This window comes from Macrosteles quadrilineatus, unplaced genomic scaffold (assembly GCF_028750875.1).
Source record: "Macrosteles quadrilineatus isolate MER2022 unplaced genomic scaffold, UCM_ALF_1.0 Scaffold_3__2_contigs__length_128488019, whole genome shotgun sequence".
NCBI classification, from domain to species: domain Eukaryota; kingdom Metazoa; phylum Arthropoda; class Insecta; order Hemiptera; family Cicadellidae; genus Macrosteles; species Macrosteles quadrilineatus.
The window spans coordinates 21,223,680-21,250,299 of record NW_026542596.1 but is presented as its reverse complement, the minus strand read 5'-3'; the positions used below and the strand labels follow the sequence as shown (position 1 = coordinate 21,250,299).

At 31.8% G+C, this 26,620-nt stretch overlaps 2 protein-coding genes across 3 annotated transcripts; both read right to left on the bottom strand.

Moving 5' to 3' along the window:
• Positions 1–8,399: 8,399 nt before the first annotated feature.
• LOC128990871 (uncharacterized) lies at positions 8,400–13,634 on the bottom strand. Its single transcript, XM_054413495.1, has 3 exons — positions 13,494–13,634; positions 10,323–10,401; positions 8,400–8,704 (listed from the first exon to the last, which is right to left on the bottom strand). The coding sequence occupies exons 1-3, from the start codon at positions 13,542–13,544 to the stop codon at positions 8,481–8,483; spliced, it is 354 nt and encodes a 117-aa protein (XP_054269470.1). The 5' UTR covers positions 13,545–13,634; the 3' UTR covers positions 8,400–8,480.
• Positions 13,635–19,583: 5,949 nt separating this feature from the next.
• On the bottom strand, positions 19,584–23,052 carry LOC128990648 (uncharacterized). 2 transcript variants are annotated; one of them, XM_054413134.1, is made up of 4 exons: positions 22,942–23,052; positions 20,653–20,725; positions 19,859–20,032; positions 19,584–19,813 (listed from the first exon to the last, which is right to left on the bottom strand). In XM_054413134.1, exons 1-4 carry the CDS (start codon positions 22,990–22,992, stop codon positions 19,665–19,667), a joined length of 447 nt encoding a protein of 148 aa, XP_054269109.1. In that variant the 5' UTR covers positions 22,993–23,052; the 3' UTR covers positions 19,584–19,664. The 2 variants fall into 2 exon arrangements, with proteins under 2 accessions (XP_054269109.1, XP_054269108.1); XM_054413133.1 differs by having other exon boundaries at positions 19,584–20,032.
• Positions 23,053–26,620: the final 3,568 nt, after the last annotated feature.

Genomic DNA, 26,620 nt, shown 5'->3' with positions numbered 1-26,620 from the left:
CATTTACCCTCAAAACCCTATTGTAATAGTAGTTTACGCAACGATTGCCTAAAGATAGTGTTAACGACACGAGTAGAAAATTTTAGGTACGAGCCTTGGCGAGTGCCTTAAAAACTTCTACGAGTGTCGTTAACACTATTTACGCGAGTTGCGTACACTACTTTACCTACGATGGTGTTTTAGTTACTAAAAATCACTACTCATAACTTCTAAGAGAGGTTATGTTTTTGTTTATAACGTCTAATTGTCACTGACAGTGATGCAACGAAACATTGTATCAAATACTAATTGCACCAATCAACAATTAAATTGGCCTGATCAGCTGATTAGTTGAATTTCGAATCATTACGAATTTGCTTCTCCTCTCTCAATCCTTGAACCTCATTGGTCCGTTACCCGTGTTGTTATGAGTAAAACCATGCTGTTATGAAAGTACACAATGCTGTTATGAGATACTTTTCAATTCTAAGAACTGTACTGAAACGACTACTTAAAAAAACGGTCGTAGGTAAAAATATATTCGGGTTTGAAGATATTTATTTATACTCGTATGTTAAGCCAGATTTCAACCGACAGTTGAAACCTGTCAGGAAGTCCACATAGTTGATATGTGGTTGGCTCAACTACCTAAGTTGCAAACTCCTCTCCATCATCTACAACCTGTAGGATTATCTTGGGTTAGAGGTGATCTACGTAAGTGATAAGTCTTAACTTTACAACATTAGTTATCTCATTCTGGATTCTAATCAGGCTATTTTATTTTTATTAGTTTTTATTATAAGATATAAACATTATTGGTTGAATTCGATTTATTATTTTACCATTTCACCACTTTATAATTGTATGGTCTTGAAATTTAATTAACAATAAGTGTGAATAAATACTCTAAACTTAATTTAGATATAACCAGAAGATTATTTTGGGACAATTTCAATGTTTTAATGTAGAAAAAATGTGTTTCTATACTTTATGATTGTTTTTAATGAATGTTCTACTTCTTGTAATATAAGATAAGGCAAAGCAATATGTTGAAAATCGATTGGGGTTTTTTCGATAAAATATGTTTAAATTTAGTTAAATGACAAGAGAGTTGATGTAAGCACAAAACTCACTATGCTTATACGAAAAAAAAAATATCAATATGGGCATAAGTGGCTGCTAATCTACAATGAGAACACAAATATAAAAGAGGATTGGTCTATGGCTCCGAAATTACTGAACCGATTGACAAGTTTTTGGTGTCATTGGAAAGAGCGTAACATGAAGTTGTGCAGGAAACTTTCTTTTTAGGGAAATAATTAGAGAGTGAGGCCCTGGGGCCCTTTAAATTTTTGCATTTCTCCATAAGATTAACATGGGAAACAAACATTGTTATAAAACTCAAGTTGTTGTCAAAAATTAAAAGTGAGAAGAAGAACATAGGTTAATTGTAAACAGTCAATGTGTAAACTAACATGTGTACGTTATATTAATATAAAATTTTTTTATAGTTTTGAATGTTGGTTTGTGTTTAATAACATAAGATATTAATCATGGAATTTTGTGTAAGTCAGGAAATGTTTGTAGAAAACTCTAAAAAACAATATCAGCTTATGAAACATGATAAAATATTTACAGGAAATGTTAATTAGAGTATATTGAACTGTTATATACATCGTGAGCATTACCATGAGCATGAGTTATCACACCGGTAATCTCTGAGTTGACTCTTGAAAGTAGTTGTAAATATGACTGTTATTCGTTTTGAAACTTCTGTATAATACTTTGCAATTGCTCGAATTTGAGCAACATGTACACTAGTAGTTATTTAATACGCAAGCAGGGTTTATGTGACAGTTACTCCTCCGAAACTACTGAACCGATTGACATGTTTTTGGTGTCATTAGAAAGAGCGTAACTTGAAGTTATACAGGAAACTTTCTTTTTAGGGAAATAATAAGATAGTGAGGTCCTGGGACCCTTTAAAGTTTCGTATTTCTTCATAAGATAAACATGGGAAACAAACATTGTTATAAAACTCCAGCTGTTGTCAGAAATTAAAAGTGAGAAGATGAACATATGTTAATTGTAAACAGTCAATAAGTTTGCTAATTTAACAGTTTACTACAAACATTTACTGATTCGGTTGAAAGGTAATATTTACTATTTGAATTTGGGTTGGCGTAAATATTACCATAGACTAACCAACACTAAGGGAGTATGTTTTATCTATGATATAACAATGGAAAAGGCGAGTAAGATATAGGAATAATGTTACTCTTTAGAATTTATAATCGTTATTATTGACAACTTAATGATACTATGAGTAAGGCTATTTGTAGGAAACACTAAAAAACAAGAGCAGCTTTTGAAAAACGATAAAATATTTACAAGAGTTGACCTTTTATGTACATGAGACGAATCTTTTAAAGTCGTCAGATATTATGACTGTTATTCGTTTTATAATAACGCCTGTAATACTTAGCAATTGCTTAAATTCGAGCAATAGGTACACTAGTAACTAATTATTTTATTAAATTTATTTAGCTGATTCTAAACGGATGAAATTAGTTATACACCATTCATTCTACGGTTGAGTTTAAGTATGTATAATGTATTTTATAATATTTTAAGGTATCATTTTGAAGTAAATTTTTTCACAACTCTTGTAACAGAAGGCCTATGTAAGCAAAAAAGTAGGAGTCCACTTAGAATCTCAATTCAGAAAACTCAAGGACACAATTAGAAATAAATAAAAAAAGTATTTTAAAGATACACATTAAATACAACTTTTCAATTTTAAACTGTCGCGGAGATGGATATTGAAAAAATAATATTATCCTTTGAAAATAAACCCTCATCAGGCAATGATGAAATAGTTTTGGCCTAAGGAACATGCATACGGAGTTTCGAAACACTCTTTAATATAAATGAAATTGAAATGAATATAATTATAATATAATATTAAAATATTATACGAACTTGTTTGACGATTGACGATTTTAGTGCAAGATTGAAAGAGTGAATGGCCCAAGACTGACATCATTCTATTGAAAGACGCATTTTTTAAAGTCAAATTCACTTATTCTGCAGGTTAGCTGCGGCGGGCGTATTCTAATATAGTAATGTTTTTAGCTATAGCCAAGTCCATTTCTTATTTTCTTTATTTCCTTATTTTCCATTTCTTCAATTGAACAACAAACGTGTTGTGGATATCTTTATAAGTAATTATTATCTGTTCGGTTTTATGGAACATGTTTTGTAATTCCCTCCGAACAAATACAATTACCCAATCAAACTATAACTGGAAGTGAAACACTATAATATATCTCAACGTGTATTTTTCGTTCTGGAAGGAATTGGTTATAAATTGCCTAACACCAATGTGCAGAGTTCAAATCCATTAGTGTGATTAATGGATTTTAGGCTGTTAATTAAAGTTTGGCAAGGCATTCCGTACTCAGCCCGTGGCTCAGCGAATAAGAACCAATAACTGATATACAATCATCTACTCTAAACATTTTTGGGTGTGTGCCAAATTTAGTTTAATCTATTACTACATCATTTGAAAAAAAAACTATCTCAGTTTTCGTAGGATGGAACTTAACTGATATAAACAAATTTTCTTACGTGTTTAAGACTTTTAAATACGTAGGTGGTTTGTTTGATCCTGGGCTTTCTAACAGAAGGGGAATGTTCAATATGAATCACGCTTAGGTTTCGATCTACTCCTAGTTACTCCTAGCTATTTTTGTTATCGTTATGTTTGCACTTTTGTTGTTATTTGGTCATCACTCATCAACTCGATCAATAGTTGTATTACAAAAATTGTATCCTGTATGTAATGGTTTGTCCGTCAAATAAATAAAAGCGTAAATAATACCTCTGACGTATTATACATTACATACACTAAAGTGGGGATGTAACTGAACAGAGATATTATATAAGCCGAAATTACCGTTATAAAACAATCAAGCACCAATATTTTTAGGGTTGAATAGATATAATGGCTCAAGTTGCGTCTACTTTGTTTACTGAGTTAACTAAATATATTCACAAATAAAAACTATAAAGCAAGTAGGAAATGTATTTTACCTACGACCGTTTTTTAAAGTAGCCATTTCAGTTCAGTTCTTAAAATTGAAAAGTTTCACTTAACAGCTGTTTTACTTTCATATCAGCATAGTTTCATTTCATATCAGAATAGTTTTTCTCATATCAACACGGGTAACGGACCAATGAGGTTCAAGGATTGAGAGAAAAGAAGTACAATTGTAATACTTCGAACGTCAACTAATCAGCTGATCAGCTGGTCAGTTGACAATTTTAATTGTTGATCCGGTTTGTTCCTGTTGATACTCGCGTATTCTTAACCTAAGTTGGTGTAAGTTAAATGAAGGTTGATTTTAAAATATCAGTTAGTGAAAGTGATGTTGACGAGATAGAAATGAGAGCACAAACTGTTTGTGCTAATCTTTTGCCACCAAAATCAAAACAAAGGTACCATATGCGATTACATACCAGCAATTCATTAAATGGACGAAACAAAATAAGGTTAAATTGATAAATGTAAATGTTCTTCTGGTTTATTTTGAAAACCTCTTAACCACTTTTAACCCAACTCGTTGTGGATTCGATGCTGAGATCTAACTGTAAATTAACTGTTTCACTATATTATTCAGTTGTCAAAAAATATATGAAATATTTCCCTAATTGTACCTTATACAGTATTTATGGTAAGAATGCTGCTAGCAGAACCTATTGCCTGAAAAAGTAACGTATTATTTAACAAAGTTTTACAAACACATGAAATCAGCTGATTATACAATAAGTCGTTGCATCACTTTCAGTGACAATGACAATAAACTAAAACATAACCTCTCTAGGAAGTTATGAGTAGTGATTGTTAGTAATAAAAAACCAGATTTTTAGTAATTAAAAAACGGTCGTAGGTAAAGTAGTGTACGCAACTCGCGTTAATAGTCTTTACGACACTCGTAGAAGTTTTTAAGGCACTCGCCAAGGCTCGTGCCTTAAATTTTCTAGTCGTGTCGTAAAGACTAACTTAACGTAATCGTTGCGTAAACTACTATACCACCTAAAAGCGTCGGTAAAATCACCATATCTGAAGGTGCGGTGTTAGTTCAGAACTTTACACTGACGTCATGTCAGATGGCGGTGACAGTAATCAGCTGTTTATATTCCCACCAATAAGACACCGCTACTACACTTTAAATGGAGCTGTAATGCAGATGACGATTTGCAAATAGGTGTATTCAATATTTTCAAAGTGGTACATTAATTTGTATAGTGTATTAGTTTCGTGCCTGTAAATGTATTATTTTATACATGGTAATAATGAACGTAGGTTTAAGTAATAAGGTTTACGCGGTTTTATGTAGGAAGCTGTTTAGATTTATTTTTTTTATCATCACAAGTTACATGATTTTACATTCAGAGCATTTAATCAGCAATCAAATGTATATGGATTGTAATAAAAAATATTTGTTGTAAATTATAAAATGTGTCGTAAATAATACGACTATGTTTAACGATTAAACCAAATTGACCACAACCAAGCAAGGCTCGGCCCCCCGGTTCTTTTTTATACACAAGTAAAATGTGTTTCAATAATATTACAGCAAATAAAAGTTACTTTGAGATTAATGTAACTAAAATCTTAACTCCGCCGCTTGCTGAGGTTCTTGAAATGAAAGCTAACAACACTTGGTCTGAGTTTAATTTACCCCGTAATAAATTTTACATGCCAACAGCCGCTCTTGAATTGCATGACTAATGTTTCAACTGTTTCATCGTTGTGCAAGAGTTTAATTATTATCAAGAATTTAAGCTAATGGGCCAACTGTTGAGGTGAATGTTTTTACGCGTTAATGGAAAATGTTCAATGTTATATAAAATTTACAAGGTATTTGTTTTTGCATCTTAAGCTAGCTGCTTAGTCTTAAAGTCATTACGTAGTTTAAGTTGTATAGTTATGTTAGTAGGACAAAGTAGGCTATTACTAAATAATTTTTTATTATGAAAGAAAATGCAAATGTTTTAAGATGAGAATTTTAATTAAAATAACACACACCCATAATCTCACTGGGACGGTTGTTTTAGGACCCCAAACAACTACGATCATGTCTTTATGTATGATTATAGCCTCTTCTATTCAGTGGGGTGAATATCGGTTAGAAAAAACCTAAAAAAGGTGCCGTCGTAAAAACAGCCATAGGCTTGCCAGACATACTTGTTCATTTGACATTATCCAAATCATGGACTGTTGTTTCTATTGTACTGAACCTAGTGATTGTGAGTGTTCCCTAGTGATTGTAGTGATGCACCAATGCAAATAAACCCGGTAGTATTAGTGGCTAGATTAGTATCTCTGGTGTGAGAAGCCACCCTTTTACCGAATTTCCCATATAGGGAATAAGCTATTACCGCAGGTCTCATGGTAAGACCTAGACCTGAGACCGATTTACTTTTTCGTTTTGAGGTAACCAGAGGCCAAAAACACCATCCGTTCAAATTCATATATACATATATATTTATGTGTATGTCCGTAAGCACGATAAATCGAGCAAAAATGATCCGATTTTGATGAAATTTGGTACAATCGTCTAAACCTAAGTTTATTTGAAAGAGTTCGCGAACCAGCATGATCGGGCTATGAAACGGGGTTCATGGGGGATTTTATGTGGTATAAAATGGTTTTTCTTATTTTTGACGCTAAAACACAAAATTTCACAATTTCTTTCCAAGCCATTTTATAGAGCTTAAAAAATAAATAATTTTGTATATTGAAGCGTTGTTGTATGCCTAACGGTTACGGAGATAGTTTAAAAATTATAAATAAAAACAATCCCTTGTTATAAAAAAAACTGTTGTCGTTTGCTTGTTTATAGATATATATAAACAAAATTTTGAAATTTTGTTTATATAATACTAAGATATCGACATTGCAATAAAAAAAAAACACATCTCAATATCTTCGCTGTAGCAGAAAACCTAGGTACTCACTGAAATTAATGTTATTTAAATAGGAAGTAAATCTGACAATCCTTAGGAAATATTTTAGTAGAAATCCAGCCAAAAAAATGCCAGGTAAATGGGAATTCGCTTAGTCTGCAGGTTTGCTGCGGTGATGGTATTGATTCTTCTTTTTGTTCTGTATGTCTCAAAATATCCACTGACACTCTGCACAATCCGTTTTTATTAATTCCTTACTTGCTGATTGCTTGTGCAATGTGTGACTTTTGGGCTATTTATGGCTCGATTCTTCGATACTTTCTTTCGCGGCCATCCCCTTCCTACCCCATGATAGTCGGTAAAGCTATTAATTTTTTTTTATAAGCTACCACTCCTTTCTGTATACGGATACAGGTAAAAAGAGTATAATCAACAATCAATCTAATTAACTGTAGAATCTAGGACTGGATACCTCTTTTGTCAGCCTCCACCTTACAACGTTCAAATATTTATGGATAATCTCTAACCATTAAGAGCAATATTCGTGTATAATTATTTTGCCTGATATACGGAAAATAAATATGTAAGTTATCATATATCGTCTAAATAAATCACAAAACCATTGCGTTTTAGTCATTTGGTTGTTTTACTTTTTATTTAAATCTGTTCATTATTATCGTATGAAAAGCTAGGTCAATTAACTTAATTTTTGTCCAGTAAAATAAAATTATAATTATGTTTAATTCAGTCCCTTATTACTTTAGATATACTCATAAAACTTCGTTGTGGGGAGCTTTGGCATCAGAAAGGCATTAAAATACTAAGGAGGTTCACAATGCAAATTAAATCTAGCTTGCCCACTTTAAATAGAATCTCTTTGTACTGAGCATTACGGCAACGCTGCAACCATGTAAATCTTTTTAAACTACAACAAATTACATTAAAAAGTATTATAATTGGAAATAATATTAATTTTCCAATTTCTAACAAATGTATGATTTTATATTAAAATTTTTATACTCTAAACAAATAGTATTTACAAGTGCACTTTTTTATGAATTACAAACATGGAATCAGTTCTTTTTGAAAAGAAATTAAAGTTTACCATATTGCATGTATCAAATACGTAGTTTAAGCATTCAATGGATGTGTTTCTACTCACTAAAGCTTATGGAAATGTAAAATTTGTATGTATATCATAATGCAAATATCTTTTGTCCATTATTTTGAAAGATTGCACCACATTTGGTTTGTTTTTGTATAATCACAACATATATAATTTCAAACTCTAGCCAAACCACAAAAAATATACAATACGAAAAATAAATATAGACTATTTATTGATAAATCATGTTTTAGGGCCTTGAGGACTTCTGTTACACCTGACTAAAAATAAGAAAAGTAATCAAACAACCCAAACATAAGGTTCAATAAGCACTAGTGAATATTATAAACAATGTTTTATTCATGTTTCATTTGTTTTTTAGCAAACAATCCCAAGACGAATTCTTAACCATTGCTGGAATCTAGTTTGGGATTTTAAGTGATTTTGTTTTAGCGACCTTGGCGCTGGTTCTCTTTATCTTGAACCATACGTACGCTTCTTTAAATGGCCAGGATACAATGGACCAGATCCTCTTGAAGAAACGTTTGATAAAGCCATCCTGATGAACGGTCGCTGCTGGTTTGACTTTTGTCTTGTCATCTTTCACCTCAATAACCCGTTCGGTACCGGCCGCAAACCCTTCACCTAAAACAAAAATTGTTTTAGAACCTTAGGCGTGTACTTAGATTTCTCATTACCGGTATTCAAGGAGCATGTCTTCATCGGTTGTGGATAATCAGCTTTAATAGGTAAAACAATATCGTTAACAACGCTTTACAATTTACGAAAAACATTTTAATTACAAACTATAGACATTTGATCGCTGAAATAATAACAACTCTGTAATTTTACAGTATGCAATGAAAAAAGATACATTTTTATGATCTTGCCTAAGTTTAAGTGCTACTCGCACAGAATATTTCTCCCTTCTAGTGATTGAACCCATTGTTTGACTTATACGCTCACTATTGACTCAGATAAAAATATGATATAAACAAAATCATATTCCTTTCAAAATGGTTTGTGACAACGATTGTTCGCTTTTTTGTTACTGATTTTAAGGAAATTGAGATTCTGTCTGTTTTTCATTGGGATTTAGCATACGATAATAGATTTGTGCCAATTAAAACCCCTAGATGTAATTAGTTTACTTGAAATGACTCAGTACTTCAGGGATTAGTTTTTCATGGGAGAGGGCTAAGTAAAATATATCTAGGTCTACAATGCAGTTATCTGCTTGCAATATTGAGCGGAGCTAGCGTATTAATCCAATACTTTTCTAAAGTCAACGCTACCTCTTTTTCTCGTGAATGAGATATATACTTGTAGTATTCATTGTCAATGGAATACTATTTTCTTGGTTCACTTTATATACTTTATACACTTGGAATACTTTATATACTTGGTTCACATAAATGGAATGTCTTTTTGCAGTATCCAAAGTCAATTAAAAGTCTGGTTCACGTAAATGAATTGTCTACTTGCAGGAACCAAAGTCTGTTTCATCTGGTTCTCATAAATTAAATGTCTACTTGCAGTATCCAATGTCAATACTTGTAAGTACTTGGTTTACCTAAATAGAATACCTATTTGCAGTATCCAAAGCCAAACTAACGCCTGCTTCACTTAATTGAAATGCCTATTTAGAGGTTCTAAATCCAATCGTACGTCTGGTTCATGAAAATGATTTGTCTACTTGCAATATTTTAAATCAATGGTTCATTTGATTCACATAAATGGAGTGCCTATTTGCAGTATCCAAAGTCAATCTACGTCTGGTTCACGTCAATGGAAAGTCTACTTGTAGTATCCAACCACAATGGTATCTTTGGCTCACATCAATGGAATTCATATTTGCAGTACCTATTCTGCATTTATTGTAAGTCTAGTTCACGTAAATGGAAGGTCTATTTGCAGTATCCAAACTCAATTGTAGGCCTAGGTTGAAGAAATTTAAAGATAAAAAGATTATGTAAAAAATACAAAATGCCAGATATCTGGTTAACGAAGAGATTTTAGAAAAAAATTTGTTCTTGATTTTCTCTTTGTTGTCCAAGAAACCACTACTTAAATTATGTTCCCACCTTTAAGGAACACCCTTGTATAAAACTTGGTAATGTTTTGAATTTCCTAAAATATAATAAATAGTCAACCCAATTACTGCGATTATAGCGTGTATTTTAAAATAATATCTGTAGGCCTAGTGGTAAATACTACACGACATTATTCCTTATTAGATCTAAAAACATGATAAAATACATACCCTGTTCATTCAAAAGGTTGAACTCATTGTCTTCACTTCCTCTCAGATCAGAGTTCTTCCCATCTGTCACATCTATAAACTATGAAAATCAAGTCCAAAATTAGTTTCAAATGTGTGGATCTACACGTGGTATCTTTTGAAAACAAATGTACAAAACAAAAAAATACGAGTCTAAACGAGGAGTCGTGGATTTTCAAAAACATTCAATATACGAAACAACATTGGGTGGAATCTTGCTAAGAACTGCAAATATACAATTCTTTAGATGACAAATTGTTTTGAATTTCTTTTCAACTGAGTAGTTTTCAGTCCGGCAACACATTTAACTTTAAAACCCTTTTTTTACGATGATGATTATGACTGAAAACATAATAAAGTTCTATGAGGATGTTTTCACAAAAGAAAAATGGTTAGGTGATACAACAATCTGTTTGTAAAGGCAGTAGGTTTTAAAAAATATTATGTTTTATAATTAAGTATATCTTAGTAGGCGTTATTAATGTGTTTAAACACAATTTCACAGCACTTTCAATTTGCGTTGCGATTAAAGACAAAATTTCTGCATAATCACCCAACAATATTATCTGTATATGAACACATTGTTTCTTACAGGCTATAGGCTAATTATAAATACGAGAGGTCGTCCAGTGGTCGAAACTCGACCAAAAATATGTAATGTACTCACTTATCTATTTTCACCCCACACTGTAAATAAAACATGTGATTGGAGTTTCCTCCATTTGTTTTGATTTTCTGTTTATATTTCGTTGTTATTTCGTAACCAGCATAGCAACGCATAAGATCCATGTTAATTTTTTCAAATTTTTAAACTCATTTTTTGTGCTTATCTTTGAGCCTATTTAAATTTATAAAGGGATTCTGCACACCTACAGGAAAATAGCTTTCCAACGGTATGCGTAGATTTTCCCTACGATGCACACGAGCTGAGAAAAAAGGTTTTAAAGAAACATGCTTGCCTATTAATATATAGATAGATTACTTACCAACAAATTCATAAATAGTTAAAATATGACGTCTTTTTTTTAAATTTAAAATACTTTAAAGAGATCAAGTATTTCTATATAATTGTACGGACATTATTAAAAAGTATTGCAAGCTTTCATACAAGTTAACAACATAAAAAATGGGTATTAGATTTTAGCGAATTTCCCTATAGGGAAGTAGCTATTACCGTAGGTGGCACGGTAAAACCTAGGCCCGGGACCGATTTACTTTTTCATTTTGATGTCCCCAGAGGCCAAAAACACCATTCGTTCAAATTTTTATATATGTATATATATATATATATATAGATTTTTATATAGATTTATATATATATATATGTGTCCGTGAACGCGATAACTTGAGTAATTTTTGTCCGATTTTGATGAAATTTGGTTTGAAGGTGTAAGGCAAGATAAACTTGAATGAGTTCGCGAACCAACATGATCGGACCATGGAAACGGGGTTTCCCGGTGGGTTTTATGGAATAAAAATTGGTTTTTCTAATTTTTGACCCCAAAAACACAAAAATTCCTAATTTATCTCTAGACCACATTAAAGACCTTAAAAAACAAATAATTTAGTATATCAAAGTGTTTTTGTACGGTTATTGGTAACGGAGAAAATTCGAAAAATTTTAAATTAAAAATTCCTATGTTATTCTTATGGAGAATATTGAAAATGTTGTAGTTTGTTTGTTTATGGATATATTTTGATCAAACTAGGTAAATTTATTTATTTTATACTAAGCTATTAATATTTTACTAAAACACACTTTATTAGTTTCAGTTTCCTTGTGGCAGCAAACCTAGGTACTCGTTAAACCTAAATAAATTCAATTGAAAATCATTCAGGGAAATGGAAATTCGCTTAGTCGACAGGTTTGCTGCGGTGGGGGTATTGGATTTTAATTTATTATTTCGGTTTATTCATTTATGTCCTTTGACAAAGTCTTTTGACAATCTTTTTCTCCATCCGCAGTCCAAATTTGCTCTAACAACATGCAATTTGTATGGCTATTTATCGTCAGTATTTATCTTACATACTGACTAGTTACGTACGATGTATATAAAGTCAAACAATAATAATAAAACAAGAATAAGTTTCGCCGCAAGTGGCAACGTTTCCAAATGACTGAAATAAATATTGAAGGAGTTATGTCGTGTTTCGTGTGATTATTTTTTATGTTCTTTAATATGCTTCAATCTTTGAAAAACATTTGCTACAACGAAAGTATACAGCATCAATATTTGTCATTTTGTAACACCAGACATAAGTAAGGAAGCCAATTTTGTAATGAAATAAGTTCTTGAGCTATAATATCGATTTTATTATACATTACGTATTTTCTGTTAAGTATGATGAACATGTGTAAATGTCAAAACTGATCGTAACGGGGGTAGCCATTAGTGTACGTAAGTCTAAAAATATATTTGAAGTGTAACAAGACGTACAGTTTACAACTAATTAATTAATTCTGCAAGAATTGATTAACTACATTATTATTTCTGTTTGTCTTCCCAAGTCATTTGAACCTTTAAAAAACTGTCAAAAATGTATGGTATTAACTATCTACATTACTATTGTTACTATTCCCATAGTTTATGAGTTTAAATGGGTCAGCCATAAAAATATTTATAAGGTTTGGTAACACTATAATTGCAAAAGGTGTCACAATACCTTTTACAATTATTATGAAATATCTTTTTAAGCAAAACACATGACAAATTTATTTTTTTGAAATAATTTTAAAGATTTTTGTTGATGTTTTTAGTTAACCATTTTAGGTATTAAAATTAATAACTTTATCGTTGATTCCTAAAACTTTACATTTGTTGGTTTTGGAAATAAATTAACTGTGAAAAATATTAAAATATGTAAGGACAATAGCTTAAGATTAGTTCAAGTTATTTCATCTATCTTTCTAAGGGATTGAATATTTCTATTGAATATTAAATATTCACCGTTGAATATTTTTAAAATCTAATTGCTTTAGTTTTTTTTACTTTCAAAATAAAAAAAAACTAAAATCGTGTTATCTTTGGTCTACGAGAGTTAATCTATTTTTTTTTTCTTTAAAAATACTTATATGGTAATGTAAAATATCGCAAAATATAAAAATGTCCAAACTTTTTGCTATTGTGTTTTAGAAGCAATAATGTAATGTACCTGAAACACCAATATAGCAACAGCTATGGTTGCTACAAAACGCAACATCATGGTCCGTTGAATATCGTCAACTGGCACACTTGTGTCTTACACACTATTTTAATTATTTGGCAGAAAATGTGGTACAATTAGTCCACGTGATATTGATGTTACGTTGCGCCACTAGCTTAACTTCTGCTCAACATTGCAACATGGTTAACAACTATAACTTTATAGTCCTATGCTGTGGGGAGGACGAATAAATCTTTTGTGACACGAATATGAAAATATTAAACCTATTTTCAGTTTCTGATAGTGTATCCTTTACAAATAAACTAATAATTAATTGTCAATTAATTTATATCCGTCACTAGAATAGTTTATTTTTGTACATAGCTATTTTTAAACAATGCTTTGTAAGTTTGCAAGTAGTTTTAGTAGATTTATGCTCCAAGCCGATTGCGAATAACTTGCCATTAGACAAATTTAAATAAGTTAAAAATGTTGTTCCAAATTACATTTTTTTCTAATCTCCTAACTGTAAGACTCTAACAGATAGAACGGTTGACTAATATATAATTGTAAAATATATATTAAAATATATATATATGTATATGTAAATATAATGTATATATATATATATAATATATATTTGTTGTTAAATATATATGTAGATATAAAAATAATAATTACGATGAAAAGCTTTCTTCTCATATATCATATAGTTTGATCCTTAATTAGAAATTGATAATAAAATACTTACCATATTACCTCTTCCTTATTCCCTGTTTATTTGTTAACGATAATCCAGCAATAATGTTACGATTAGAAAACCGTAGCAACGATGAGTGTTAAGTATGTTTTTAAACGTTTGAAAGCCGTTGTCTGGTAGCATCTAAGATTCCCGTTGTTTGTGTTGGAGTTAGTTTGTGTTATGTTTTTACTCATCTGCCTTGGGATTTTTTAAATGAAAGATCTGCCTGAAATACCGTTAAACATTTATCTAGTTCCCCTTGAATACACATTTGGTTTTTCATTCTATTAGGGATGTCGTGCTGATATCCGTTCTATTTTCCGTTTATTTTCTGTCGGTGAAGCCCAAAAAGGAAAGGTATTTCCTTTCCCTGGGTCCAGCCATAAATTCTGATTGAACTAAACACACTTATACTAATCATAGTAAATTCTTGTGGTAAGCCACCCTAGAGGGAAATCTCAAACTCGAAAATATTCATAAAAATACTATTCTTATGTACTATGTAAAGGAACAAGAAAAATACAAAATTGTTACATTTATACTCTAAATACTCAAAGACATGGTTTTCGACCGAATAATTAAGAGTCAATACCAAATTTTAAGGTTTGAGTGAAAAGCTGACATATCATTCATTTTTTTGCTAAATAGGCTTTACCGTATTTACCAATATGGAAGTATAGCTCACTATAAAGACAATCTCAATTATTGGTTTTACCTGTAAACCATCTTAATTTTCAGTTTGTTTCGATTAACGCAATTAGAAAATAATCTCTTGTTTGTTCGCTTTATTCGGGCAAGCAATCGAAAATGTGTTCAATAACCCAACAAAAATCTCACGATGAACATCTTTTGACCAACATTGCTGCGACTGGGATCGCCAAAAGCCCAAAAGTCACAACAATGGGATTGTGGAACGTCGCGGAGTGTCAGAATCTACAACATCTACGGGTGATTTTTCTCATGATTTTAGTTCAATATTAATGTACATAGTTTAGCTTTAAAATAATCTAGGTACCTATTTCAACAGTAGTATTCATACAATTGCTCAGTAATTTAATCCAAGTTAATAACGTACTCCATGGAATTCATCTGTATATACTTTTAATGTGTACTGTATTTGATAATTTACCAGAATACTGTTGATGGCTTGTTTTACAATAAGGCCTAAGATTTTTTTTGTTTAAATTAAAAAACAAAAGTGCCACTCAACACCTCGTAATGTTACGAATATTAAAATTGTATTTGGCATTTTTAATATTTAAATACGATTATTTCCAGAATGATCATGATTCTTATTTTTAGCCTAAAACTAAAATATTAATTTTCAATAATTTAGAGAAAATTGTTGGAGAAATTTTTGAGATCATTGTGAACACAAACCTACTTCAAATATGGTATAGGATATACAACCCATAGGATGAGCACATTCGTAAAACTATTTTATCTTTAAACAAACCGTCGTATGATATAAGTGAAGTATCCGCATGAAATAACCTTGAATAATAACATAACCTTGAAAATCCTTACATGTAGAGATCTTTCTGATCATCTCTGATCTTTGCTATTATTATATTATAAATAATGCGGTAATTCTTGATTATACAAACATTTGCTGTGTAGAACGGTAGATTATTGTTCCACTACAATTATCGGAGAAATTTCAAAGTCAAGTAGCTGTCTTTTAAATATATACTAGAGGTCGTCCAGTGGTCGAAAAGTCGACCAAAAATATCTAATGTACAGCCTTCTCTACTTTCATCCAACGCTGTAAATAAAATGTAATTGGAAATTCTTCCATTTTTTTTTATTTTCTCTTTATATTTCGTTGTTATTTCGTCACCAGCATAGCAACACGTAAGGCCCATGTTATTTTGTTTGAATTTTAAATAAATTGTTGTGCTTATTTTTAAGCCTATTTTAATTTATAAGATAACAGCTTTAACCAACAATAAAGTTCTAACTAACCATCTAGTTGAACTTATGTGAATTCAGCGTCTGTTCACACCATATAGAGTGAACAATTTAAATGCTTGCTCAAGGTTACATGTGCACAGTAACAGCTACTCTTACATTTGCTACGTGCTTCAACGAAATATAATTGTATAAGTATGTTGATCATCCGAACATTGGGACGGTTTTAGAGGTAGATTTAAAATACTACTAACAAAAATATGTTATTATTGTTTGAAATAATCTATATATTTAATAGGTCAACATGAATTTTGTGATATGCGTTTTGAAGCTGCCACGTATCGGATCACCATGTTTAAGGTGACGTTGGATAAGTCGTGGCACGATTAGTTGAAAGAATTGGTGTTTTACTGCCTAACACTGTTTTAAAGGTTGAATGAAATTAAAAGTGTAGATAAGGTAGTTACACTATTTATTGTGTGTTTTAAGATCTTTGTTTTACTGAAACTAAATTACGGGATATTATTTAATGAGTGGAGGATATAAACGTCAAAGAAACATTTTGTTATAATCGAGTTTCATCTATTTTTAGGGATGGCGCCTACATTCTGCTATAATATTATTTATAATAGGAGCTCAATAATAATAATCAGAAATTATTTATATTGGTTTTAAACATGTTTTCCATCATTGGTAAGAATGTTTGATTATATCTAATAGCTAGGGGTAGATGGGTCTCAACTTTTCATTAAATTTTCTGTAAACATATAATTTTCAACTTCATGAGGGGATTACATTTAATTTGGGATTTTCCCGGGACAGGATTTGTTCCAACCATCAGCAACTTTGCGGCATCGTGAGTGACGATGATAAAGTCTCCACGATCGAAGGAATTGTTCACGATGGTTCCACGAACTCAGGGGACGATGATTGTGTCTCCGTGGCATCAACAGATGTTAACGATTTTAACACGATGGTGGTGCCTATATTACGGATTATACAGGGTGAATAAAAAGTCAAGACCCCCCCCCCCATCTAATATTTTTCCAAGTAAATATACAGAGATATCCTTTTGGGGGTCGTGCAATCTTAGCAGGAAGTTTCATTTTATGATTTTGAAATTTTTTAGTGTCCCCCGAAAAGGGGGGATTTAGGGGGTAACTCAAATATTTTAAATGTAAACCCCCTTCAAGTGACACCTCATTTTGAAGTGTTTACAAAAACTTAAAGAATTGTGAAAACTAAAGGTCGCTATCTCTTCTCTATCCAAAATGGTAGCCCGTCAAATGTTGTGGAAAATCAATGGTAAAATTGGTTCGTAATGGTAACATTGGACACCATTTTGGATAGAGATGAGATAGCGAACTCTGGTTTTCACCATTCTTTAAGTTTTTGTAAACACTTCAAAACGAGGAGTCACTTGAAGGGGGTTTACATTTAAAATATTTGAGTTACCCCCCAAATCCCCCCTTTTGGGGGGACACTCAAAAATTTCAAAATCATAAAATGAAACTTTCTGTTAAGATTGCACGACCCCCAAAAGGATATCTCTGTATATTTACTTGGAAAAATATTAGATGGGGGGGTCTTGACTTTTTATTCACCCTGTATAATACATGCCTTTTTCAGAGTCTCGGGGATGGGATGCTGGAAACTCACCCAAAATTCGGTTTTAATATTATTGTGTTATCAAAAAATCTAATTGGTTCGGATAATCATGTTGCTGATATTTACGAGAACAGGTATGCAATCAGTAAGAGCAATGGCATAATTGACCATACCTTTTTTGTGTTAAAAATGATAACTGTAGATATTAACACTGTAGCACCATCATGGACAATATTCCTCACCAGTATCATTGACATTTAAGCAGCGATAAGATAGTTACAGAGTGGGGAAAATAGTTATTTGACTGGATTCCGTAACCAACTCTCTGTCAGCAGTCTACCCCCTCACATATACTCAAGCTCAAGGAACACACCACTTTTATGTTGATGTGGAATCTTGATACGTTGAAAGGGATGAATTAATGAACGCGAATGCGTATGAAACTAAAGTATCGCATCACTATCGAGTGTGTTAACAGGCTCATCGACTGATTCCTAGGATGAAACTGCGACCATTCAATTATATCCTTCCTTTGCTCTCTTTTGCTCTTGGAAGAATTCGGTTCCCAGTCATTCCTTCGTTTGCCGTGAACATCAGTGTTGATCAGGGACGATATCTTTGTTGGAGTAGTTAAAAAAAAAAACTACGCTTTGGTCGTGTGATAGACACGTGGTGCACCCCTGGCACACGTACATATCGATACACACGTGGTGCACGCATGGTACCATTTTACTTTTAAATCAACAAAAATTAACATTCTAGTGTATGCAAAGTCTAATCAAATCCAAAAGAATCATTTTATGTTAAAGTTGATTGATCTCAAACATCAAATAAAAAGGATAATACAAAGATCTTCTTCTACTAGGTCTAGATTGCGCACGACTCCGTGCGCCAGGTTCACTGGTTCTAATTATCCTATAATAACCATTCATATTTCCATATATTCATATATATTGTGTTGTCTGTTTCTTATATAACATTCGTTAACCAAGATATTATAATTCCAAAATGCGTTGTCTTCCACGTTGTCCAACAGCGATTGATTAATCTATACATTGCTTTTTTGTAAACATACCTCTATACAAACAATGTTACTAAGCGGTTTTATTTCATTAAGAATCTTATATCCTAATAATGTTCATACAGTATTAGAAACAAAATTAATCTATATAAAATTTAATACGAAACGCAAGCTTTTGAGAATACCGATGCTGTTTGAGAGCCGCACACCTATCAACCACATCCTTGAATGAAGGGCCTTGATTTGAAAATAATCTGGAAAGTATATATATTTTTTGTAAACCCCAACTCCCGGTTTCCTAAGGACACAAACTTCAGAGCTGTATTTAATCAAATTTGAAATATTGAACATGCATCAGCTGCTACATTATTTAAGTTTCCAGATTTGATCCTGCGGGCGGGGGTTCTATGAGCATATAAGGCAGTGAAATAACCTCCGCACTAGCATGAGCACTACAACTACCCGCAGTACTATCCTAATAAGTAGACCAATTCATAAATAATAAGGAAAAAATTTGCTTCGTATTCCACTATAAACATTAGGTCCCTTAGTTGACATTGGCTGTATAGGCTATTAATTAATACATTATTAATTAATACTTGTATAAGGATCAGTCTTGGTCTTATTCAGTATGACTCCAAGATCGTGCCACTATGCTACACTCATCTCCATTAATATTTGGCTTAAAATACCCACCTTCGTATGGTCGCCATTTCAGGGAAAGTATTAATGATAGTAATACAGTAAAAACTACAGTAACTACAGTGACTAGAAAGGAGATAAAGAGTCTTAACGCTCATAAGAATAAACGTTTAGATATGTCCAAAGAGTGTACTTGTATGTAACTTATCTAATAACAAGTCTAATACAAGAATAGCATGGTAAGATTAACGGAAAACTACTGTCTTGGTCTCCTAGGCTTTCTGTTGAGGGTGACGATTTTGTAAAAGTACCAGATTTCTTTGATAGGAAATGAGATAACACTCCAGACTCGCTGAAGGACACGCATAATGAACGATTGTTTTTTCGTTTGGGGTGTTGGCTTATGATTATTTTCTTTGAGTTTATTACTTGATGATTCAGCGATATCCTTCGGTTTGTCTTCAGTTTTGTTGTCTTCTTTTCCTCCATTTTCTTGATCATTCTTTACTCTTTCATCTTTTTCCTTTTTGTCCTTTTCTTCTTGGGTTTCTGGATCTTTATTTCCTTCATCGCCTCCTTTTCCTTCGATTATTCTCTTGGGATCAGCCACAAACCCAGGTGCTCCTAACACAAAATCAAATCCTCCTTAGCTAATACCTGATTTTAAAAGGTAACTGAGCTACGATAATTAGGTTTACATAAGAGCCAAATTCCTTAACAGCTTAAAAGTTCGTTGTTTTTACTTACTACCATCGTCATAAAAACATGTCTCACTTTTTACTACTAAGTAGTATAAAGTACTACCAAGTAAAATTACTCTTGTTCCGAAATATTTTAAGTGCTTAGTAAAAGCTTAAAATTGCGGTAAGATTTTATGGACCTACGTTTTTATACTCTACAAACATTATACCAGGTCAATAAGAAACTATTGTTCTATTTTATGTTGCTAGTCCACTACTATTTAATTATTGTAAAAATAAGTTACTTTCACCGTTAGAACTTGTTTAGAAAATAAGAAAGTTTTAGTCAGTTTTGTCAACCATTAGGCCAAATTTATTCCTCAAAAGTACACGGATTTTTTACGCCAGTAGTTCAGCGAATTATTAGTTAATCTGATTCCCTGTCTCTTATTATCAAATCAAATTTCAATGTATTAATTGTAATAAATGGCCAACGTTAGGTTCTTCTAAGATTTGACCGATGCAGCATTAGTGTATCAACTTAACACACACATGAAAAAATACCTGATTCTGTAATAAGTTCAAAGGCATTTTCTCGCTTTAAGCTGGAGCTTGCCGCTTCAGTCACCTCTAAAACCTGTAACAATAAAACAGTTTAATTGTGTATTTATTTGACATGGACATGTATACAGGTCGACAATTAGGTATTAGGACGACTTTATAACTTTGAAACGAAAAGAGATATCACAACCAAATTTGGCACGTTATTAATGGTAATAGTAAGCTAATTTTCTGTATACATAGTGATCGGAAGTCACGTATAGGGGACGGACCACAGGGAGTAAGATGAGAATCTTAAACGTAAGCATACTTTTATATGTGCATCAAATTAAAGGTATCGGTGAACTAACATTCTTTACGAAATGAAATACAAATTGTTTGTACTAAAATGAGAGATTATACATATGTTTTCCATATATAACTCTAGCAGACATATTAGTTATACCTTTGAGTATTAGCAATAGTCAATGGTTCTACTTAGCTACTTGGATACATTTGCATTCTTTATTATTCAGATGTTGTAAAATTGTTGCTATTTATTGGGGAAACAACAACACCAGGGCCTAAAGTGACTCTTTTTGACCCGAGGTCAAGTTTTACGATCCGAAGGCCGAGGTTGGAAAATGAGCGAGGGTTAAAAAGTAAATTTTTGCCCGTGTGGTGAACTATATTTTTCGTCATATTGCATCATTAATTAACCGAAAAGCTAGAAATCAAGAAAAGCTAGAAGCAAAGCTAGAAATCGAAATAACTTTTATCCTTTTATGTAAAGATAACCTCTCAAAATGACTTGTTTTCAATTCTGCTAATGCGAATAAGCAGCTGTTTCGTAAGTGAATCAATCATTTCGTCGGTTAATATTGTGTTACAGTACATTATACCATCTTTATGTCAAGGAATGGGCAACAATAGGCTAAAACCTTACCTAATAAATCAATCGATAAATAATATCAGTTCATACGATTGCCACAATCGAAATTTACAACTGTTTACAACAGCTAATTTTTACTCCCTAGAGACTAAAAATGAATTTTACTCTCTAGGGAGCAAAAATAATTTTTAATCTCTAGGGAGTAAAAATCAGCTGTTGTAAATTTCAATCGACAGTCAAATAATGATTGTTAATAATTTCGACAGGTGAAATTATTTATCGATTGATTTATTAGGTAAGGTTTTAGCGTATTATTGTCGATTGCTTGACATATCGATGGTATAATGTACTCTAACACAATCGTAATAGACGAAACGAGTGAATCACTTACTAAACAGCTGCTTGTTTCCATTAGACAATTAAATTGAAAACAAGTTAGAAGTAGTTTTGAGAGATACTAGATTAAGTTTTGTCACATAGTTTGTTCAAATGAAGGTGCAATATGACGAAAAATATAGTTCAGCACGCGGGCAAAAAGTGACTTTTAACTCTCGCTTATTTTCCGACCTCGGCTTCGCCTCAATCGTAAAACTTGACCTCGGGTTAAAAAGAGCCACTTTAGGCTTTAGTGATGAAATATACTATTTTACCACTCTCAGATAAAGACATTACGTAGTTAAAGTTTCACGTAAACAAATAAAATTAAAAAATAAATCACTTAATAATAATAGTGTTTTTAAACGAAATTAGTTTTTTTTATGTGTTTTATATATTAGGCCTATCTCCATTTCCCATCTCTCATGCGATTATATTATATTTCAAACATTTTTTAAAATAGTAAGACAAGTGGTATATAAATAATTTGCAAAAAGATTACAGATTATCCTTTTCGCTTTGCAAGCCAAATATTGAGAGTTTCACTTGTATGATGTATTACAAGAGTACAATTTTATCGTGAAAATATTATTGTTAGTTTGGTATTGGCGGCAGTAACTGCTAACTGTTGATGGTTATAAATAAAAATCAATTTCGTGGACTTATGTATTAGGTTTTTCTTACTTTAATTTTTTTTTAAACTTGTACGAATCTAAAAAAAATACATTTGCATTTATTTCTATGATAAAAGTACTTTCAGGTTTAGAAAGCAAATATAACACTTAACTTTTGGTACGTGAATGGTAAACATAGATAACTTTTCATCTGTAGCTCCTATCCATGTAATAAAAAGCATAATATCCCCCGCTGAGTTAGTGAAACAATAATACTATCTACAACTTGTTTTACCAGTGGCTAAAGCTTTAGCCTTTTAGCCATCCACAGTCAATTCAAAATCATTATAATCCATCACGGAAAATTACAATCCCTTTCTCAACCAATTGTCACACAATAAAGTTGAAAATGAGAAAAAAATAAATCCTTACCTGAACTAAGCTGATAGCAAGGACTATCGCAGAGATCACCAACACCCGCATCTTGCTTGTATCTGTGAAGCTAGTGTAACAAGTAGACTAGAAACTGAACTACAAAATGTGTTAAATGCCAGATGGTAATTTCATAGGAGATCATTCTTCATATTTCAGTTTGACATGCCTGTTAGTAATCGACCAATCCAACAATTTAGTTGGTAGTCGCAACATCAACATGTTTTCTCATTTCTGGTGCAACAGTTATCGTTACTATACATGTAAATTGTATTATTTTGAATTTTCAATGCAACTTTTTGGGCCTTTTCAAATCGTATAAAGCCAAAACAATACACAATATAAATTATAAGAGAATCTCATTTTTAAAGTTCTAATACGTATTGGTTAAAACTTATTGATCCCTTAAGAGAAGACTTGTAACGTTTTACTATAATAAAAGCAATTTAATTTTCATAAATAAACTATTTAAGTTGATTTGTGTGTGGAACAGTTAAGTGCGAAATTATGTGGATAAATAATTCTCATCTTATAATACAATTAATCATTTCTTGAACTGGCTGCACTGTGCCACTCAACCCTGAAGTAGACGTAACTATAAGTAACTTATTTTTCAACTGAAAATCGTGATATTTCAGCAATTTATTATTTGATTTTTTACCATGGTTAATTGATATGGTTTAAAACCTAAAAAAGTGTTCTGAAAGTTTCTCCGTGAACAATCCATTTTATTATATTAAATTATGTTAACTAAAATAGCTGTTGGAAATTAAATCATTCATAAATAAAAAACAACTTTGTAAAATACCACGTTTTTAAAATTACTAAAAAGCAGGAAATAATTTATAAATATATGGAGAGTAAAGCAAAAAACGTAGGGTTCATGCAATAGCTAATTTACAATAATTATTTTCACCAATTGAACTATTATTATCTATTGCATGCACCCACGTTTTTTTGTTTTAAATCTTACAAGTATTTATTCTTTCCACATAATTGTAAATTATTCCTCACTTTTTAGTTCGTTTAAAAATGTGTTATTTTAAATAGTTGTTTTTATTTATAAATTATTTTCTACTTTTTAGTCTTCGATGTGAAATCTATTTTATATCCAAACGTTTTTTTTATGTTAATACATATCCAAACCCTCTTTAACTGATCAGATGTTGTTGCTACTATTCTCATAATCCTAAAACTTTTGAATCTCTCAGAAGCAGAACCTGTACCTCTAACCTCTGCTCTTTTACCAAACTGTCAATAGTATATTACGTTACTAGTTCTGAAAATACGTGTTTAACGGACGAGTGTGGTCGTTCCCGTGCGGGTAAGTCGAGTACGGGATTACCATACGAGTCCGGTACACACATTTTGGACGAGTTACGTACAATAGTTTACGCCATACTACTAAATCCGTACAGATTCTTATACAGGGTGTCCCGGAACTCTCTACCAATATATTAGGGCATTGCTCCCGGGTAAGAAACATACCTAAATATCATATTTAAATTGTCCGGAAGTCCTTAGTTACTCACACAGCCGCCATTTTGTTTTTTTTTCAGTTATTAATTTTTTTCTAAAGAATGGTTAAACATACGCAATGGAAACTTCGCATAAACATTTATGACAACTATACAAAGCTACCAAAAAATTTTGAAGATTTTTCAAATTCATAAAACAAAATGGCGGCCGTTTAAAATTTTGTTTCTTAAATAACTCGAAAACCATTGATTTTACAAAAATTTTAAACGGCCGCCATTTTGTTTTATGAATTTGAAAAATCTTCATAATTTTTTGGTAGCTTTGTCTAGTTGTCATAAATGTTTGTGCAAAGTTTCCGTTTCGTATGTTTAACCATTCTATCAACAAAAATTAATAACTGAAAAACACAAAATGGTGGCTGTGTGAGTAACTAAGGACTTCCGGACAATTTAAATATGATATTTAGGTATGTTTCTTACCCAGGAGCAATGTCCTAAAATATTGGTAGAGAGTTCCGGGACACCCTGTATATTTCCACCAACTAAAGGACTAAAAATCACTAGCCATAACCTCTTAATGTTTTTGTTTATAACCACTCATTGCCAAATACAATATAATCAGCTGTTTGGCGTCCGGTAAAACTCATTACAGTACAGTAGTACGTAATGAAACCATATTTGATAAAGCTGACGGCAAACAGATATTTTCTGAACTAAATCCTTGCGTGGGAAGTTCGTCAAAATAGTGTAGTATGGCGTAATAGTACATTACGTTAAGTTACTAGTCCTGAAAATTCGTCTCGCACGGGATTACCATACGAGTCCGGTACACACATTTTGAATGAGTGACGTACGATGGTTTACGCGATACTACAAAATCTGTACATCCAAATCTTTACAAATTATATATTGCCACCAACTAAATGACTAAAAATCACTAGTCATAACCTCTCTTAGAGGTTTTTGTTTATAAGTACTCATTGCCACCCAAATTCAGTATAATCAGCTGATTGGTGTCCGGTAAAAATCATTACAGTACAGTAGTACGCAATGAGACCACATTTGATTAAGCTGGCGGCAAACATGTTTTCTGGACTAAATCCTTGCGTGGGAAGTTCGTCAAAATAGTGTAGTGTGGCGTAAAATGTACTTACTTTGAATTTTAGTAAGATATTTTGTTTATTCAAAAAACGTTTATTCAAAAAACGTATAAAGCAAAAACAATCAGACCATTTCCTGACGAAAAACGTTAAGAAATAATGGTGCCAAAACACAAATAAAACTAAATAGCCTCTATAAATCAAAATTTTCTCTTCTCAAAATTTTAAATACTCTCATAATTTAAACAGTTTTTTTTTGTTGCTAAAATTGAATTTTATTTACGTTTCTGGACTTAAATGAGTTAGACATATTTAAATTAATAATGTAAACATGTGTTTATAACAAGTATAAACTAATTTCATCATATGTACATATGTATTTTTTATGGCAAATATAAGAAATAGATTGTCCTTGTCTTCTGTACATTTTTCGTTGAAGGATCCTCAGAAGCAAAGAGACTATTCCAAAACTCGACTCCCATATATACGTATGGATACTGTAGTTGTTTGCATATGATTTCATTTTGATCAAACGTTTTAACAATCACATTTGAAATTCATTTCTTGGTTAATTCGGCTCATTCCGACATTACATTTTTTAAATGGTTAATTATCCCAGTAACTGTTTTCCCCTTTTACTCAAAAGTGTTTACTATGTCAAAAACATGTTCGTTACTATAACTTATCAAGCCATATTCAAAATACAACTAATTTAGAAACGACATAATTGTACGTACACCTATTTGTTTCCAAATTACCAAACAATCACATTCATTCAATCCCGAGATTACGTATTGTAGCTTTGTTGAAACACTAAGTGATTAACACTTGATACAGCTGTTGATGAACAGCTTCCAGATTGAATGAATTAGGGAAGATTGAAACAAGGTCTGTGAGAACGAGATTAGACTGAATTGCTGGAACTGTCTGGGGTAAATGTATATGACGATAAATTGTTTTGAGATCCTATAGACAATATAATACAATATTGATGAGTCATATAACATATTTAAATAAAATTGTTAAGTCAATGTCTTACGTACATTTATTATGTATTAACTAAAATATTTTACTGCTTCTTTTAACTATGATACATCAATT